At 47.7% G+C, this 18,717-nt stretch overlaps 1 protein-coding gene across 1 annotated transcript in view; it reads left to right on the forward strand.

Moving 5' to 3' along the window:
- The first annotated feature begins 1,914 nt into the window (after positions 1-1,914).
- Positions 1,915-18,717, forward strand: part of MRAS (muscle RAS oncogene homolog) — a 39,004-nt gene continuing 22,201 nt past the window's right edge. Inside the window, 3 exon segments of the mRNA XM_027879730.1 lie at positions 1,915-2,107; positions 2,110-2,155; positions 4,497-4,578. Coding sequence (XP_027735531.1) covers positions 2,017-2,107; positions 2,110-2,155; positions 4,497-4,578 — 219 coding nt within the window. The 5' untranslated portion in view covers positions 1,915-2,016.

Below are 18,717 nucleotides of genomic sequence, written 5' to 3' on the forward strand. Positions count from 1 at the left end.
CTAGAAGGAAAATTTGTAGCCAACAGAGAAGCTTGTTGACAAACACGTCTTACAGACCCAGCTGTTGATTCATGTTAAAAGAAACACCTCTATCCTGCACTTCGGTTGTGAAAGCCTGTGAGAGTTCTCCTGGGCACTTCTCCTATGTCTCCCGATGGGGTGAGATTAGTGGAGAATTTGCAGGGTGAGCAATCAGGGGGGCACAGCTGGGTGTGCTATGGCAGCGTGCTGTGGGGCTGCTCCCTCTCACCACCTCCATGCCACTGGACCAATGCAGATTTTGAGGCAGACACTCATGTGTCTTATTGGTGAAATGGCAGTGTACTCCTCTCTGCCTCTTACTTATGTGGGAAAGACAGCATGGACACTGTCTTGTTTCACGTGTGCTGCAGTGTGGGGCCAGACTGCCTTGGGTAGACCTTTTGGGGGAGCACTGGAGTGTACATAATGCTAATTTGGCACAGGAGGGGAGCTGGGGCTGTTCACTTGTGTTTAAGAACCATTTTGAAGGTACGTTTTCTTTGCACACCAGCAGGGAGGCGGGTCCTGACCGAGCAAGGTAAATCAGCAGGTGCCCTCTGAGATGCTCTGGGCACTCGGCATGTCCCTGAGCACCCCACAGGGTTGTGCCCAAGATAATTCCATGGTAGGACATGGGCACAGCCAGCCTGGCCCATCCTGACTGCCATGGGTTATTCCCACATGGGCATTGTCAGCCTCCTCTGTGAGGGCAGCATGTGTCAATGAGTGCACACCCATGCAGGAGCAGGGCTTTTGCTCTTCTCTGCTGCAAGATGTGAGGTGGCAAAGGAGCCTGCAGGTGAGATGTGAAGTGATGCTTTGGTTCTGTCTCCCAGTGCCAGCTAAGAGCACAAAGGAGAAGTAGGAAAAGTAACCACTGCACACGTGTTCCCAGAATCCCATCTAGGATGAGCTCTCGTGTATTAAACACAAATTCTGTTATTGCCATAAAAGTCGATGAGGCTCGGCGGGAGGGGGGAATGTGGTGGGAGTAGGGCTGGTGTGCGTATAGCAGCTGGTTCTCAAAGGCTCGGTGTGTGCTGTGCTCATGTGGCATGAGCGGCGTTTGTATCATCCCGTGCCCTCCGGCTGCTGCCCCGTCCATCAGGCAGAGAACCGGCTGTTCATTCTCCTTCTCCTCCTCCTCCTCCTCGTTTCCTGGCGGCGGCACAAACCCCCACGGCCCGGAGGGTCGCTCCGCTCCCCCTGAGCCACAGCCCCGCGGGGCCGGGGGTGCCGGGCGGGGAGAGCCGGGCCGAGGACCGGCCCCAGCGGCTTAAGGTGCCGCGGCCGCTCCCGCCCCGCGGTTCCACCTTAACGCGGCGGCGGCGGCGGACGGGCCCATTGCCGCGCCGGGGGTCGGCGGGCCCGGGCCCCCCGGGAGCCGCCCTGCCGCCCGCGCCCGCCGGAGAGCGGCACCGACACAGGTCCAAAGTGACAGACGCGTCGTTGCCGCCGAGCCGCAGGTGATGGCGGGTCCCCGCACAGCCGCGAAACCCCCTCCGGCGGCGCCCGGCCCGGCCCCCGGCGGCGGGGCCGGGCTATTTATAGCAGCCGCCGCGGCGATATAAGGGATGGCCGTGCGCGGGCTGCGCTGCCGCGGCCGCCGGCGGAACAGCGGGCGGGGGTCGGCGGCGCTGCCCGGCCGCGGGCGCCTCTCGGCGGGCAGGGGCGGGCGCTAAGGGCGCGTCCCGCAGCCCGGGTGAGCGGGCGGGGAGCGGGCTCGGTGCGGGGCCGTTTGCTGTGTTCCGCTCTGTGAGCGGCGCTGGGGGGGGACACGGCCGGGCGAACAATAACCCGCAGTTCGTCCCGCCCGTGCCCCGCGGGGTGCGGGACAGCGCCGCGGCACTGGCGGCGCTCCACGCGTGACAAGCCCGCGGGAGGGGCGGGACCGCCGTGACACCCGTCGGTGACCGCGGCGGGGCTTCCCCCTCGCCTGCTCTCCCCTCCTCTCCCCACAGCGATTCCTGTCGAAATGCGGCGCCCCGCGCTGGTATGAGCCCCCGGGCCGGGAGGAGCGCGCCCCGGGCACCGCCGCTTTCCCTGGCCGGGGCTCGGTGTCGCCAAGGAAGGGCTGTCGCCGGCCGTGGCCGCGGAGCCGCCGCTCGCAGCAGCGCCGGAGGCGGGACGGACGGTACGGGGGCTCCGTGCGGCGGGTGGGCTGCGGGCCCCGGGGGGCTCCCCTTCCCTGCCGAGCGCTGGGAAGAAAAGGGAGTGTGCGGGGTCCGTGTCTCCTGGGTATGCGCGCTGAGGAGAGGGGTCGCTCTGAGTTACGCTGTGTAATGGAAGGTCTTTGTAAATTGAGAGTTTCTTAGGATTTTGCTTGTGCCAGTGTTGTGTCGTCCCCCTCCACCACCGCCACCCCCCCCCGCCACGCCACAGATTCAGAGCCACGATAATGTTTTACTTTCCTACCCCGTGTGTGTTCTAATCTGATCTGAGTATGGCGAAGTTTCTTATCTTGCATTAAAACTGCTCTTGGACAACTGAATACTTTGTGAAAGCTTCCATATTCATGTGTTTGAGTTGTTTGCTAGACTTTTAGAAAGATAGCGATGCTATCTTCAATTACGAAGAAACGAGAGGAGGAGGTACTGGGTTTTTTTCTGGTTTTACTTTACTTTTACTTTGCTTTACTCTCTGCTTTAAGAAAACAAACTGGACCACAGTTGAAGGACAAGGATTTTTCAGCTCTTGTGATTAGGATTGCTTGGGATCAGAAAGAAAACTTGTAGCTTTTTTGTTTATTTGTTTTAATCAACGGCTCAAGAGCCCTAGGAACAGTGTAGGAAAAACTGCTTCCTAAACAGAGAAACTGAGATGCAGCCACGCTTAGTGCAGGCTGAGGAGCAAGTTAAGTGTTAGACCTCGGGTGGACCAGTCTGAAGCATCCTGCACTTCGCTGCTCCAGTGACCTTCCTTGTCGAGCTGATCACGTAAGGCAACAAATTGGGACTTCACACTGGCAGGTCCCACTGGGATTTTGTTAGAAGACCAAAGCACCCAGTGGAGTCCTGACCCCAGTGTGAGGATTTTTCCCAGCACAGGGAACTGCAGCCCCTGAGCACTGTCAACTGGCACTGTTCCGTAGTAATGTTACAGAAATATGAAAATCTAAGCCAGCAACTTGTTAGGTTACTTAAGTCATCTAAGTTCAGAGTTTGGTGGCAGGCTTAAAGGGGTGCTGTTTAGTGGAAATGTTCTGTGTGTATTTTATCTGGAAACCGTTGTTCATGCAATAGCTGGTACTAAGAAAAGCACACCAACTCCATGGTCAGACCTGGCTATAGATCTGCTTTATGAATTCTCACGGTGAAATTACCTGTTCAACTCAGGCTCTTTCTGCATGAGAGAGATGCATTTCAGAGGCCCAAACCTGTCATTTTTCTTTACGAAAGGTTCTTTCTGTTGCTCTGAATTTGCAAAGAGCTTTACAAGAACAGGGTCTATTAAATTAAGGAGGCTAAGAGAAAGATAAGAGAGAACAAGGGGTGTGGCAAGGAAATCATGAAGTAATAGCTTTATAAAAAACACCTCTCTGTAGTATAGCTTTGGACTGCCTAAGAGGGGTAGGATCTCTATTTTTATATACCTGAGTCTGAAAATACAAAGCTGACAGCATCTCCTGTAAAAACAATAGTATATATAGAAAAATAAGTGTTCTTCATATTAAGTTCTGTATCAGTTTGTTTGTCTTTCTTTGATTTTGCTTCTCCATTCCAGGAGATATCCTGTACAGTAGAGCACATAGCCCAGATTGCAGAGGGCCAAACACCCCCACCAGCACGACTCCCGAAGCAGAGCAGCTGCACCAAGGTCAGAGCCGGTCTAGCATCAGTTTAAAGAAATTATGTGAGAGGCAGTTCTACTTATTGAAGCTTTTGGTGGGTGTTTCCACAAGCCGGAACTAAGAATTACAGAAACTAAACTTGCCTTCTTCATGCAGGGAGTTTTTTGTATATGTTGCTTTGGGTGGTTTTTTTCTTAACCTAGGCCTGAGGCTAACACCAAGGAAAAATAAAACTCTATCATCTGCTGGTTAGAGAGGGCTTCCTTCCTTTTCCCCACAGATGTTTTTGGCACTAGCAGAGACATGGAATTTGGGGACTGGAAGGAGAAGGATGAGTCCTGTGTATCAGCTGGCTTTGTCATTGGCAAAGTAGTATGTGATGGCAGCACAAGGGCAGGTGCATATAGGAAAAATGGATGTGATGATTGATTATTGTTGACATTATGCTGTGGTTTCTTCTGTGGGCTCTTCTTTAACTGTAAACCAGAAGCAGTGCCCTGTACCTGAGACCTCCAAGGCCCTTTAGCTCACACCACGTGCTCCTGGTGGTGTTTCACTGTTGGGGCCACTAGGGCAGAAACTCTACTCCCTTCTGCTCTTAATTCTGGACAGCTCCTTGAGGAAAGCTGCGTGGCTTCGTTTATTTCTGATTGTTTATTTTTATCTTCCTTCTTTGTGTTGGGAAATATTTTTGTGAATGGATTCAAGCCAAGAACCTCTACCCACAGCTGCCAACCCTGGCATCCGTACTGACCTGCTGGCTCCAGGTGAGTCAGGTCAGTTCATTAGGATGAATCACTCTGCCCTGTGAAAGTTATAGGCTCCATACTTCAGCTGCACCAGTCCTAATAATTTGGCTTTGCCTGGTTTGGTTGTCACTGCTGCAGCCACGCTGTCACTCCTGGTGGCTCCCCACATCAGACTCGCTCAGCCGTTGCAGCGGGGCCTCCACTGGGGTGCGGTGCCCCTGCACCTTGTGGAGCTGCTTTTGCCTCAGCATTGTAACTTCTTCGTGACTGCTCATCCCCTTACCTCTCTTGCCCGCAGAGGTGGAGGCAGGAGGGATTGCACCTCAGCTTGGGAATGTGCAGCCCTCAGCGCAGAGAGTGCTTCAGACTCTGGAGGTGGAGAATATTAACATGAATCCACAGGAATGAAAGGGAGAGTGTTTTTGCATAGTGGTGGTGTTTGCATAAGCTTTTACTGTCATAAATGAGTAGATCAGGGCTAAGGGGACAGATTCTACATGAAAAACAGGGAATTAATTTTCAGGCTTCCAAAACAGGGCTGAGGAAGAGAAGTTGTGCTAAAGGACATGGAAATGGAAATGTCCCTTGAAAGTGACCTTTCAAAGATTGATGATATTATTCTTGGTGTATAAGGCACCCAAGTGTAATGAAGGATTGGGAGGATTTGGTCCAAGTGAAAACAGAATGAGCGTGGGACTGGCAGATGGGAGGAAGATTAGCCCACTCCTTGGTGGAGTTGTTGCTTCTTTCCCCTGTTGTTGTTTACAGAGGTATTTGACAGAAGATACTTACTGGGGAGGGGAGAATAACCTCCCTCTTCTACTTGAATGTCACTGGCTGTATTTTTCTCCACGGGGAAACAAAGCTCCAGTGGTCACATCCTGAGTGTTTGTATCCAAAGTAAATCCAGAGCAAGTCCATCAACTTCATAACATCTGCAATAAGCCACAACTGGCTCTTCCTGAACAGAGGAGAAATGAACAGCTGTAACTTCAGATGCTGATTTTTTTTTGGCATACTCATTCTTTTGAGATTTATAACTCTCTTATTCTCTGTTTGAGAGTGTAGTGGACCAATTGCTGATCCATGCATGTGTCTATGTGAGAAAATGTCAGCGGAGGAGTAATATGTATGGAAATCTTGCCTAGAGATATGGCAAACTGGCCACCTGTTCTTAGATGATGAAATAATTGTACAAAAATATGTCTCTTGAAATAAAAATTGAGGGAAGAGGTAGGGGCAGGGGTGGGGAAGTTAACATTTATAAGTAGTTTGCTGTACTTATTCTACTTATGGTATTTATTACTGACTCTCCTGCAATTTTACTTCTTCAGACACTAGTTTTTCAGTAAGTGGTCCTTAGTGCTGCTTAGGCATTCGGGTTTCATCTGGGAGACCAGTCCAGTTGCTGGAGCTAGCTGAAGAGATGGGAAACCTGCCCCCAAGTACCTTCTCTTGTCACAGACTGGCCTGAGGTGGGTAGGCTAAGGTCGGCAGCTCTAATAGATACCAGTGAATCTGCCTCTCGCTGAATCTACTCTTCTTCTTTCTAAAATGAGTCAGTAGAAGTTACTACTTTGTAGGGTGGCTTGGGAGTATAAATATAGCAAATGCTGAGGTACTTCAGAAGGCATCCAAGTATCTGAGACCTGCTGGGATGGGATTCCCCTTCCTGATTCTCTTCTGGCTAGAACTGGCCAGCAGAAATGCTCAGTGCTTCTACAACTTTTTATTAACATTTAGCCAAATCTAATTTGCCTCAGAATTTGTTTGCTATTGATAGATTTAAGATTAAAATCTTGAACTACTTGCTTGTACTTTCATCTTCTACCATAGAGCAGCTTTAAAAGTTGGTGACACTCTTTCACCCTTCCCCCAGGTAACATAATGCCTCTCTTGCCTTCTCTTTGAGAAGGTCTGCTTCTGGAAGGAATGTTGTACCACATCCATAACTTCATGTGGGGTGGTAAAAATGGCTTATTGTATCTTCATCCCTTCTCTTGACTGTATCTGCGTAGTTCTTGGTCTAGACATGAATGTCACTGAGGACTTCCTGGGGACTATTTTATATCTGAATGGTGACTTGTAAGGATTCAGGTGATGGGCCAGACTGGTTTATATACTGAGTGGTGTTAGTCCACTGAAGACCGAACAGCTGCTCCAAATTTCCATCACCTCCAGTGAAAAGAGGTACAACTGCATCAGCTTGCAGCCAGTTAACAGTAAACCTACTCCTTGAGCTTAGGGCTAACATGGTTAAGTGTCTCCTGCAGTCAGGTCTGTTACTCTTGTATGTGCAAGTTAAGTCTTGGTGTGCTTTCTTGCTGGGGACCTAGCTGGCACTTTCTGACTTACTGTAGTGTAAATAAACCAAGAAGGTCTTTCATGTACAGGCTCTCTCACCAGCATATATTAGTAACGCTCATCAGCTTTTGACTGGAACCTTGATGGCATAATTACTCTAAAAGGGTAACATATTCAAAACTACCTGTGTGACTTCGGGAGTTAGATTCCTAAGAGGCTTAGTCATCATTTTAAACTGGAATCAGCTTTTTAAGCTACACATACTCCTGAAAGTTTTAAGAAAAGGCTTCTGTTTATCTTGTCTTTAAAAATGCCAGTTTCCAGAATGAGAGTAGCAGCTCTGCCACTCAACTCCCTTCAGATGTTAAATAATAATGTTGAAGAAACAATTAGAAAAATACTGTGGTAAGTAGAGTTTCTTGGATAATCTTAATAGAGAGGTCCAGGAGGTAAAAATGTACTTTTCAGCCGCCTGACAGCAGGATGGATATGAGCATGCATTTTCAGCTATGTCTTTAGGACAGCTGAAAGAATGACTGATGTCTCAGCTATCACTGTAGACAGAACAAAACATGCATTTCGCCAGACAGGATTTGGTGCACTGTATTCAAACAACTTGTGACTGGAACCGGGGCAAACATGGTTATCAGAAGAAACAGATAAACTAAGAAAACAGTCTTGCATGCTCTATGTTTGTATAGGTATGACTTCAATTTGCTGTTAATCCTAAGGTTCTTTTTGAGCAGTGATGAATTAGTCTTGATACTTGTGCAATTTTTAAAGCATTCCTGTAACACTTGTAATGCAAAATGTATTTATTTTGCAACATACCTGTGAGATAGGGACCTGCTGTTTATCTCACTGGTGCAGTTGGGGATCTGAAGTATTCAGTAAAGCATAACACAGCACACAGGATTGATCACACAGGAAAGTCTGCAGCAGGACAGGCAGGAGGGTACTAAAATAGGGTCTCAATTTCCATGGAAACCAACAAGATCTGGTCCATGTTTTTCCCATCAGGTTCTTCCTTGGTGCTTCTGAGGCACCAAGGGGGCATTTGCTTGGCTAGACAATGCAGACTTTGGCTTTTCTAAGGAAGAAAGCTCAAGCCTGGTGATGGAGGGAGGAAGGTGATGTATGTCTGGAGGAAGATGAGGAATGGGGAGCATCTGCCAGCTAGAGATGTCGCTTCCACCCCTACTCCTTCAGTGAGTCTGGCATCCCCAGTGGTGGCAGGGGCTGCTTCTCAGCTAGTGAAACTGTGTTCCTCTAGGCAAATGCGTGCTCTTCCTGTGCCCAGAGCCAGCTCTGCTCTTCTTAATAAAGTTGATATGAATGGCTGGTCTGATGATGGAGCTTTCTGCCCAGCTCCACATCTGCTGTCACTGTGCTGTGTCTCAATGCTGCCTGGGCTCCCTGAGGGGAGGAGAGCCACCACTACTCCATCTCTGCCTTGTGAGGGGCACCAGTGTTTTGGTTTTGGGGGAGGGAGCTGTGTGTTTTGGTGGCATGGTGAACAGTAACAATGAGTTTTACTGCTCAGAATGTGTCCAAGTTTATAGGATGCTATATTTAAAAGAGAGAAAAAATGAGTCATGGGCAGCTATGCTAATGCTAAGTATTTATGTCTACCTCTTGTGAGGCTGAAGGCAGCGGGAGTTGAGCAACATTCTTGGGAAGTAGCAAAGAGGATTTACAGATCAAACTAAAGCCCACTGAAGTCAGCTGTAAGGCCTGCTGTGCCTCGCTCAGGGCCCATACCATGTAGTGTGTGTTGGTTACAGTGAAATACTCTTCTTGGAAAACTTGGGAGTGCTCAGTGCTGTTGAATTCACTGGACTTGGGCAGAAGCTTGACTACCTCCCAGTGGTTACTGTGCTGCCACTGGAAAGTCACACCTGGGTTGCAGCCAGGGGAGGGATGTCACTGCTCCTCTTGGGCCATGCCTGCAGCACCACAGACAAATGGGTACCTGCATCTTGAGTGGGAGCAGGAAGAGCCTGGGCATGTCTTTGCTTCTCCACAAGAGCTAAACTCCCAAGGAGATGTAACATCGGGGGCTGCTGTGGCACAAGCTGATGGAGCTTTCCTTTCAGAGCCAGGGCCACAGGGACTTATGGCATGACTTAACACTGATTCAGTTGTGCTTGTTTTATTTAAAAGTTCTTTCATGAAATAGTGATCTATTTGAGAGTGCCAGTGAATTAAGCTTTCCAAGTGTCAGCGTGGCTCAGCTCCTGTCACAGGAGGGCTGGGACCAGGATTTCACTTCCGCGTGAGCCAGCAACAGAGTATGGAGATGGACTCTCTGTGAACAAAACCTGGCAGGGGCCATGTGCCTGAAAAATGCAGATTTGGCAACAGCAAGGGACTCCTCTGTTTCATACACTTATTGAAAGGAGGAGTTTTTGAAGTAAGCAGAAAAAATTCATTTAAGTGAAGTCTTCAGCTTTATTGGAGTTTTTTTGGTTGTTTTCTTAGGATTTGAATTTTTTAAGACTTGGTCATATCAGTATGAAAATGAGCATGTTTAAGCTTCCTTTGATGTATTTTTGAGTGGTACACTATCGCAGCCCGTTCTGTTTTACAAGGTAAGAGGTACCCTGGTTGGTGGAAACAAATTCTTGCTCATCTTGCAAATGTAAGAGGGTTTGAAAAGCTTTTGAATAGGGATCTGCTATTTGCATTGTGGGAAGCACAAAGCCCAGTGGTCAGTCTGATAGACAGTAGCTCGAACAAAGACCCACCCAACTCATGTTAAAAGGATGTTAATGGACATTGGTGTAGTGAGAATTCCATCCAGTTTTTTTACTTGAACGGGCTAGGAAAACACCGCTTGTAGCATATCTCCAGACATGGGAAGTCCAAAAAAGCATTTGGAGGATATGATACAAGCTCTTTACCAGTTGGTTGTTGGGACACAAAGACCGAAAGAGTATGAAATGACAAAAAGTAATAGGATGCGAATGGAATTTAATCTCTCAGACACATCCAGACACTGTTATTGGGTCTGCCATCTGTACTTAGCATACCCAGATAGCTCATGAGTGGTCTGCGTAGACAGCTGGCAATTTAGTAAAGATTGTGATCTTCACAAAATATGTAACTGATGTCTTGTGTAATACTTGGTATGGAAGTATTAGTGCCACCAGTCTAAGTGCAACACTTGCCAAGTAGGACTTTGGAAGAAATTGTTCAGTACCAAGTGCTCAATCTCAGAAAGAGTCATGGAGGATATTCACAGAGATTGTGATGTGTGGGGATGAACTGGGAAATGGGAGATCACTGTAGAAATCCTTTTGTCTCTGTAGTTCTTGCTGCTGAGCTGCAGTTGCAGACTGAGACTGGTTTGGTGGCTGCTGGTGTTCCGTGAGGACAAGAATCCCTAACTAACCTTGGAGCAGGAGGAGTCACATGCCAGTGCTCTGAGAAAAACCCTAAACTGTTGTGAATTGTTTCTGTGAAACAACAGTGCAATGTCAAGTACTGCCTTCGTAGCTCTCAGAGTGTGACCTCACTGTTAAGGTACCTGCCTACGTCTGACATAGCTGTCCAAGGCAGATATCGCCTGTCCTGTGCACTTCACTTCCACCTGAGGAGACCTTGGTGGTGAAGGATCATGGCTCTGAATTTAAGTCCAAAGATCGTGATGAGCTGTAGCGATGAGGTGGACTTGAATGAGTGCTTGCAGCTCTTCCCTCAGAAAATATTTTGTAGCTCAAGGGCAGAGTGCTTTGAGAGAGACTTCAAACAGGTGAAATGGCAGGCATGAGGAACTGAGCAGACCATTTCCTTTTCTTGAGGTTTGGGCTGGACTGAAGAGATACTGAATGTTCTGTTAAGGTACTCTGCTGAGCATCACTTCCTCTGCGCATCCTGCAGAATGCCTCCACAAAGCACAAATTCCAAACTGCTGTATCACCTCAGTCCTGTGAACAGCAAGGGTTTTGTTACATGAGATTTACCTGTGGGGTATTAAGTCTGTCTTCAAAAGTTTGACTTGGACCAAGTGACTGTGGAGCATGAAAAGGCTTTCATGTTAATCACAAAGTTAGCTAAGAGAATATATAATTCCTTATTCTTTTTGCAATGTAGAAATTCTGTTTAATTAAGCATCTGGGATTTGAATTATTAAATAACAGAATAGTTTCAATCTACTTTTCTTTTGGAAAAGATCTCCAACAACCCCATTTTATTTCTTGGACTTTTAAATTATGAATTTCAGTAACATTTTGAACCTCAGGGGGATGACTTACTGGATCCAGGAGGACAGAGAAATAGGACTCTTTATTTTAAAGTCTCACGAGCACAGCAAGCTCCCTGTTGTTTACATACCAATCTCACAAGAATATGGAAATAAACGCTAGGCTGTCGAAGCAAAGGAGAAAAATTGCATTTTCGGGCATATCCTGTGTCAGAGCATCTGCTTGGTTTTGTACAGCATGAAAATAAATCCTTTTGCTGCACAAAACACTGGGAGCAGTTGGATGGTTTGGAGGTCAGATTGCCTCCTCTGTTTTGTGGTAAAAGAGAATAGAACAAAGTAACAGTAGTTACAGTTCATTTGGGCTTGGAAAGACTCATGAAGAGGTGGACTGGCTTAGCTGAGAGGTGGAAAGGGGCAAAGAGGAGTCACCTTAGCCAGAGCAGTGAAGGACTGCTGAACTCAGCCAGTGAGTGGAGGCGTTACCTTCAAGGCAGTGATGAAAGAGCTGAGGAAGTGCCTGCCAGTGTCCATGGTTGGGGCAGAACTGCAGGGGGCCCTCATGGGCAGCAGGAGGGCAGGGACTTCCTGGCAAAGCCTCTTGGCCCCAACAAACTCCTAAAACGTCTCCCAGCCTCCAGAGCACGGTGGCTCTCCAAGCCCTCCTGACCCCAGGCTAATGTGTTCTGGCTCCTATTTGGGGCCGGTGCACTTCAAAAGCCTTGTCGATTGGAGGGGTGGGTGGGCACTGTGGGTGGAACTGATGACCCAAAATACCATTTCCCCTTCCTAAGGCTGGGCGTATACCAAACTGGTGTCTCTGTGTGGTAAAAGAATATGAACCAAAAGTGCTGAGAGATGCAGTGGTTAAATTGAAACATGCTGTGGCAGGATGAAAGTAATCTTGTCCCTTACCAGCCCTTAATGCTTTGGGGCTTTATTTTATTTTTTTTTTCGAGTGGCTGTGATCCATGCTGTTTCTATCTGTGCTTTTAGTAGAGATATTTTTATATGCACAGACATGTCAAGACGCATCGGGGTAAACCATCCCGTATTATAACTCACTAGGTCAAGATAAAGTAACAACATCTATAGTTACGTTTCAGTTAAAATTTTATGTTTGAAGTGTCATTGAAGGTGGTGAAGCATAAGAGAAAGACTGGTGGACCCCCTTGCCCAGTAGTACAAAGAAGAGCCAAATCCAAATTTCTTGTTCTTTTTGTGAGTCTGGTATGTAACCATATGATGCAAATGAGAGATTTACCTGAATTGACAAGACTAAGGCAAACATCTCTTTGCTTGGTGTTTAAAAAATAATGGCATGCATAGGAATGACATGACATCTACCCTAAGGTTAGAGAAACAGAACACTGTATCTGGCTATTTTTATGGAAAGACCTTGATGTCTTCACTCAATTGCAACTTTGCAGCAGGATAGCTGTACTTCAGAGCTGTTTGGTAGATGGAAGTTAAAAATGGATCTTCCTGAGCTCTTATGGCAGAACCCAAACATTTCTTTGGAATTTCTTTGTTAAGGTCTCTAGGAGATTGAAACTCAGAAGAATCTGAGCAATTCAGAGAGCAGAGTAATTAAACCAAAGCAATGTTCTGGAAGAGCTAATCAAGGACCAGGGATTCTCCTTTGAAGGTAGCTCTTGATTTAACAGTCTAGACTCATAAACTTTGTCCAGTTACTTTGCTTTATTTGGTTCATGTGCAATCTTACCTATGAAGCAACACTTCTCATTGCCCAGGTGAAGCACAAGTCCTGTATTCTTGTGGGAGCCAGGGCTCTGTACCACTGCAGGTACAACTACAATGGACAGTGGCACTTGTAGCACCACTCACAGTTAAAGAAATGTTAGTGTGTCCAGCCCGAGTAAATGATGAGCAATGTGGTGATATCAGTGTTTAACTGGTGCTTTATCCTCTTGTCCCATCAAGGGTCCTTACCTTCTCCTTTGCCAAGACTGAGTGGTGTGATCACTGTCTGCATTTCTCTGGGGAGGGAGTTCCTCAATATGTCAGCTGTAGCCCATTACATCTCCTCATCACTCCAGATAGCATCCTCTCAGGGAGTTTGACTGAAGTTTCTTCAAATCTCAGTGCCAGTCTGATGATAAGACAGAAGGCATCATCTTTGGTGTGGGGCACTGGGAGCCTGAGTACCTTAAAAACTGACCTCTGAAATGGGTATAACCATGTGTGGTGTGTTTCTCCCATGTGAATGCTAGATCCAGTTTATAGGGCAAAAAGCAGAAGATGTTATTGTTTGGTGTATGTGAAAGATGCTTTATGGCAGTGACAGTGGAGGGTGTGCCTCTCTTTTCCTTTAATTGGCAGGAGAGTCTGCTGTTGCTTTTTTTTTTTTCCTTCCCCCCCCCCCCCCGCCAAATGGTAATGTGAGTTTTGAGGGGGTTTATCTTTCCCTGGAGTTGTGAGTGAATCTCTGATGTGATTGCACAGAGGTAGTGGTTGTTGGAGCCCTGCTGTTGCTTCGTTCATCGGAGGTGCTTCACTAGAGTGCAAAACACTTCTGAGGTATGATTTCCCATAGCATGCTAATCCAGTGAAGTGCTGTAGACTCGCTTGCTGGCACTGTTTAAATCCATAATGCAGCACCACCTGCCAAATCACAGGGCATAATGGAAGTGTTAATGAATGTATATATATACCCTCCCACGCGGCTGCAAGTTGAATGACTTAAAAAGTTAAGGCAGAGAGTTTAGGCTGAGCATAGAAGGAACCAGGCTTAGGGTATCCTCAGGCAGGTCTGTGCTGAAACTGGAGGGTGAAGTTGGGCCAACTGACCTATAGGGTCCTTTCAAAGCTGTGTTGATTTGTCAAGTGCTGCCCTGTGGATTCATCCCCTCATGACACCTGAGAAGAAACTTGGGTGTTCAACAGCAAAGTGCAAGTGCTGAGCAACACCAGCTGGGACCCTTGACAGGAGGGAGGAGTTGAGTCATGCAAGGGTAAACTCTGTTCGTCATGGGTGGTTTGGCCAGTTGCCCACTGGTCTGAGTGTCAGGATACGTGTTTGCCACCATAAGGGCTTGCCCAGGCTGGCAGAGAGCAGGGGGAGGTTAGCAGGGAGAGAACTGATAGCCGAGGAGTTTGCCAAAGAGAAGGGCTGAGACGAGGCACCAGGTCTGGCCTGGTATATGGCTGGGATGCTGGCAGTGTATGTGCACCCTGTCCTCAGCAGGTTCACTGGGGAATGCTGTCGCTTCACAAAACTGCGCATACCACGTGTAGGGCAGAGGAGGTCACATCCACCCCTCCTCCTACTCTTCATCCCAGTACCCAGCCCCAAGTTCTGCCTACACTCCCCTTTCGGACAAGGCTGTTGGATTTGCCAAGTAGAGAGTCAACTCCCCAGCACGCTGTACGTAAATAAGAGGCTTATGCTCTTGGCAGACACTGTAACAAGCCTGGAAAAAATTACTGCTATGGGTCCTGGGACAGTGATGAGATCTTGGAGTCTTCCAAGTGACAGAGTAATGACATGGATCTGGGAAATGCCTTGAATAGCCTTCCAGGTAGTTCTTGGATTTAGATTCATTCAATTCTAAGTAAAGTAGGCCAAGTGCCTATTTAGGTAAGCTTGGGAGAGGGCTGTTCCTTCATCTTCTGAAGTCTATGCTGGTGAAGCTGTACTAAAGCATTACAGACTAGCATATTCTGTGCTCTTTACTTGTAAATGAGTATTAGATGGGTTGTGGGGGGAACCAAGAGGACTGTCCTCAACCCAGGAGCCTGGGAAAATTTACAGAGAACCCTACAAGCCTGCCCTGTGACCTGGGATGTAGAAGTGTTGCAGAAACATCAGTGTTGCTCCATAACTCACAGCTAATTTCAGGGAACACTGCGATGCAAGGAGTGAACAGGCAATGTGTCTGTTTTTTCCATAGGATGTGGACAATAACGATCTTTTTGCCTAGGAAGGACATAGTCATGAGTCAATTTTAGAGAAGATTTGCAGGTGGAGGACAGATTTTGGAAATGGCCTGGAAATCCCCATTCTCCTTACCTTCCATCTGCTGCTGGGACTTGACAGGATTCACCCATTCCCTCGTGAAAATGCTATTACCGGGGAACTTCACAGCCTTCAGCTCTTTGCAGCTGTCTAAGAGATGCAAAGTGTGTTTGCCAGGAGGGAAGGGAGTCTTTAAAAAGCCATTTATATCCTGAAGGACATCCGGTAGCAACACTGAAGATGTAAAAAGCATTAAATACCGAATTGAGCCTGACTGGAAGACAAACTTGGAGCCAAACGCATTGATTGATTTGCAGGAGGGTGACTGGAATGAGATGGCCCTGTACCCTTTCTATCCATTAACCATCTCCAAAACACCCACAGGTGCCACAAAGTCTGTGCATTGGCTCAGCCATGCCTGCCCTATGCACAGACAGCACAGTGCCCATAAGATTGCAGTGCAACAAACCATCCAGGAGCTGGATGGAGGAGTGGATGGACCCCTTGTTTTGGCAGAGGGAAATGGGGCTGGGATGAGGAAGGCAGGGTGGAGCCAAGAGAACAGTCCATGCTGGGCAGCTCTTGGTGCTGCTTAAAATCCCCTCACAGCTCCGTGCTGTAGTGCGTGAACTCGTCACCTGGACCACTTCCACCTGCCCAAGGCAAAGCTGGATGAGGCTGGGAGGGCTGTTCTGGGAAGGCTGCACATCTGGCTATGCCATGCACGTCTGGCTGCATCACCAGTGTCAGGGCTGCATGCAGGGTGCAGAACGTTTGGGCTGCACACAGAGCATTGCTGGAGCACGTGGTCTGTTGGATCAGAAACCTCACTGAGCCGTGTAAGAGCAGCAAAACCACCCAGGGCAGTGAATTTGGGGGCTTTTTATTGGCGCGTCAGCAGGCTGGGATGTGTAGGAGGGAAGCTGCCCATTTCCAGGGATTGTGTGAGCAGGAAGGGCAGCTATTGGAATCTGAAGCTGCTTCCTCCACTGTAAATTTGTTCTTGCTATGTTATCTGTGGCTGGGCAGGGCAGGGGAACATCTTGGCTATCTGATTTTTTGCCACAGTATGTTTAGGTCAGCTTCATCAGTTCCATGATAACATAGGAGAGGCATTCCTGGCCTCACTAGTGAAGAATTTGCAATAGTAATGCAGGAATCTGTCATCCCCTAATGTCTCCTGAGAGCTTTGGAAATAAATGAGTAAAGAAAGGATGGTGGATTTAAACACACGTAAAAGTAGCTGAGCTCTCCACTTTCTCAGGCCCCAGTTACTGTGCAAGGATATTCTCATTTTGTATCTTGGCAAAAGACTTGGATCAGCCTCCAGTGGACACCCCTAAACTGGCAACCATACAGTTTTATTTGAGGTCTTAGAGATACAGGAATGGATCTTGCGTAGCTGCTTTGTGGTTGCATATCTGGATTCTCTTATAGAATTGGTATCGGCAGTGCTGTAACTACAAATGACCCGTATCTAACTGAAGTGCTGTTTTTAATAATAAAAAAATAATCTGGCTTCTGCATCTGACTGTTGGCTTGTCAGAGTGACAGGAATCTTCTTACGTATTTTGAAAAGGGCACTACATCAGCAAGAGACACAGGCTGAAGATTAATGGGGTTGTTGTGGGAGGTGTAGGAGGAGCTGGGAGAGGGAAGCAGAGTTCGTTTTGGATGACATTTGTCAATAGGATTGACTCATGCTGTGCTGCATTTACATACAGATGGGGACACTGACAAGCACGTACCTCCAAGTAAAAATGAGTGAGTCCCCAAACCCAGCCTGGCCATGGGAAAGCTGCTGCTTGGTGCTGCAGCAAGAGCTCCTTACATGGCTTAGAGATTTGCAGTGGGGGGAGGTGGGGGGCTGCCTACCACCTAAGCAGTTTCCAGTGACGTGGCTTTCATTATTATTATTTGTTCAGGCTATAATTCCGTGTTTCCTGAAATAACCACCAAGTATTCATCAGACAGCTACTGACTTTAGCTGCCTTTTGTGTGAATCTCAAGTGCTTCATTACTCCCCCGGTGTGTTTGCTTTCTCTTACAGTAAATCTGAGCAGCATCTGTGTAATGGGGGAGGTGATGCAATTTTGGGTTGAAAAGGAGAAAAGGTCTGGCTGGCACAGGATGCAGACAAGGAGTTTAGGGAACACAGCCCTCTGGATACACCATCTTTCTACCTGGAGGAGAATTCATGAGGTTACAGGACCCACAGCTATATCCCCCAAATTCAAAACCCAAAAAAGAATGAAAAATCAGAAAAGATTGCAGCTCTTTATTGCTGGATAGAGGATTTTATTTTTAAGCAACAGTTGGTTTATGACTTCCCCCCCCCCCTCCTTTTTAGTAACAATCTGATAGTACTTTGATCACTGCTCCAAAAGGAAATGCCTGTAATTTCCTGTGCAGGTCTTACCAGGTGCTGGGCTCCATCAGATCTCCTGGAAGCTGATGGGAGTTGAGAGCACTCTCACCTGTCAGGATCCTCCTTATTAGAAAACCTCAGAGAGTTGAAACTTCACTTGGGTTTTGAAAAACTTAATGCCGCAACTACAAAGGGCGTCAGACTTTGGCTCCCCACATGACAGATCTCTTCCCACTGAAGACTGGCACAGAGTCCAACTTCTGCTCAGTGTGTCCTTTTTAAGGCATTGACCGGGAAGGAAATCTGACAGACTGGAGGAAACCTGGCTAAGAGTTAATAATCTTTATTTAATAATAATTGGCAGTGGTTGTTCATACACCTACAAGTCCTTGGCCCTTGAAGACTTGGGACGCAGTCAATGCCTACTTGAGGGAGAAATTCCTGAAGTTCATTCGGTCCTGATCAGCATGACTCAAGGGATGCAGCTGCCTTCTAAAAGGGCATGTCCTGTGTTTCAAGGATTCTCAGTAGCTCCCAGCCCAAGGGATTGCCTACAACACATTGGGCTGAACTATTTTGGTACCTGGCGAGAGTCTCTGGGTGTGTCATGGTGGTTGTGTGGCTGTAGCCAGCAGTCTGCAAGAGGAACAGAGAGGGAAGTGTTCAGATCATGCAGAGTTTCAGCCCTGGAGGCATTGCATGGAGCTGCTATGCTTACAAAGTGGCTGGCTAAAAGGGTGTAATCGAGTGAGCTGTGGCTGGAGGAAGAGTTATTAATTGCAACCGTAGGTGGCTGATAGTCTTCCTCAGCCTCAGGTGAGGTTCGCGTCCTCAGGTATGCAGAGCTCTGGCAGGGCATGTGTGAAGAGCCATGAACCAAATAAGCCGATGATAGGAAAATTACCTTGGCCACGGGCTGATGGAACTGGTCAGCATACATACCTACATGTTAGTTAGTATATGCTAAACCTCAGCCTACTGCTGAAGTGGACGTGGGCTCCCTGAAGTTGTCTGCTTTGGAGAGCTGCAGCAGAGGAGGAGGGAACTGGTAGTTCCCACACAGACCCTGCTGTAGCTTTTTGTGGAGGTTTCATAACAGAATTAAGCAATTTGTGTTGCATGTTGCCATGGAGACCGTAAATCACTGTCGTGCTGGGCTTCTCAGTCAAGGAGCCAGTGTCTTTAATTGCACTAACCTCCCCTGCAAATCCAGGGCTTGGTTCTGAGCTTGTTGACCTTCTGTAATGGCTTTGTCCCGGGAGCTCTTCCTTCAGGACAGCACAGCTGGAACCAGGGAGAGGG

Source organism: Empidonax traillii, unplaced genomic scaffold, assembly GCF_003031625.1.
Source record: "Empidonax traillii isolate 1590-97213 ecotype Southwest subspecies unplaced genomic scaffold, ASM303162v1 scaffold57:size2250009, whole genome shotgun sequence".
Taxonomy (NCBI): domain Eukaryota; kingdom Metazoa; phylum Chordata; class Aves; order Passeriformes; family Tyrannidae; genus Empidonax; species Empidonax traillii.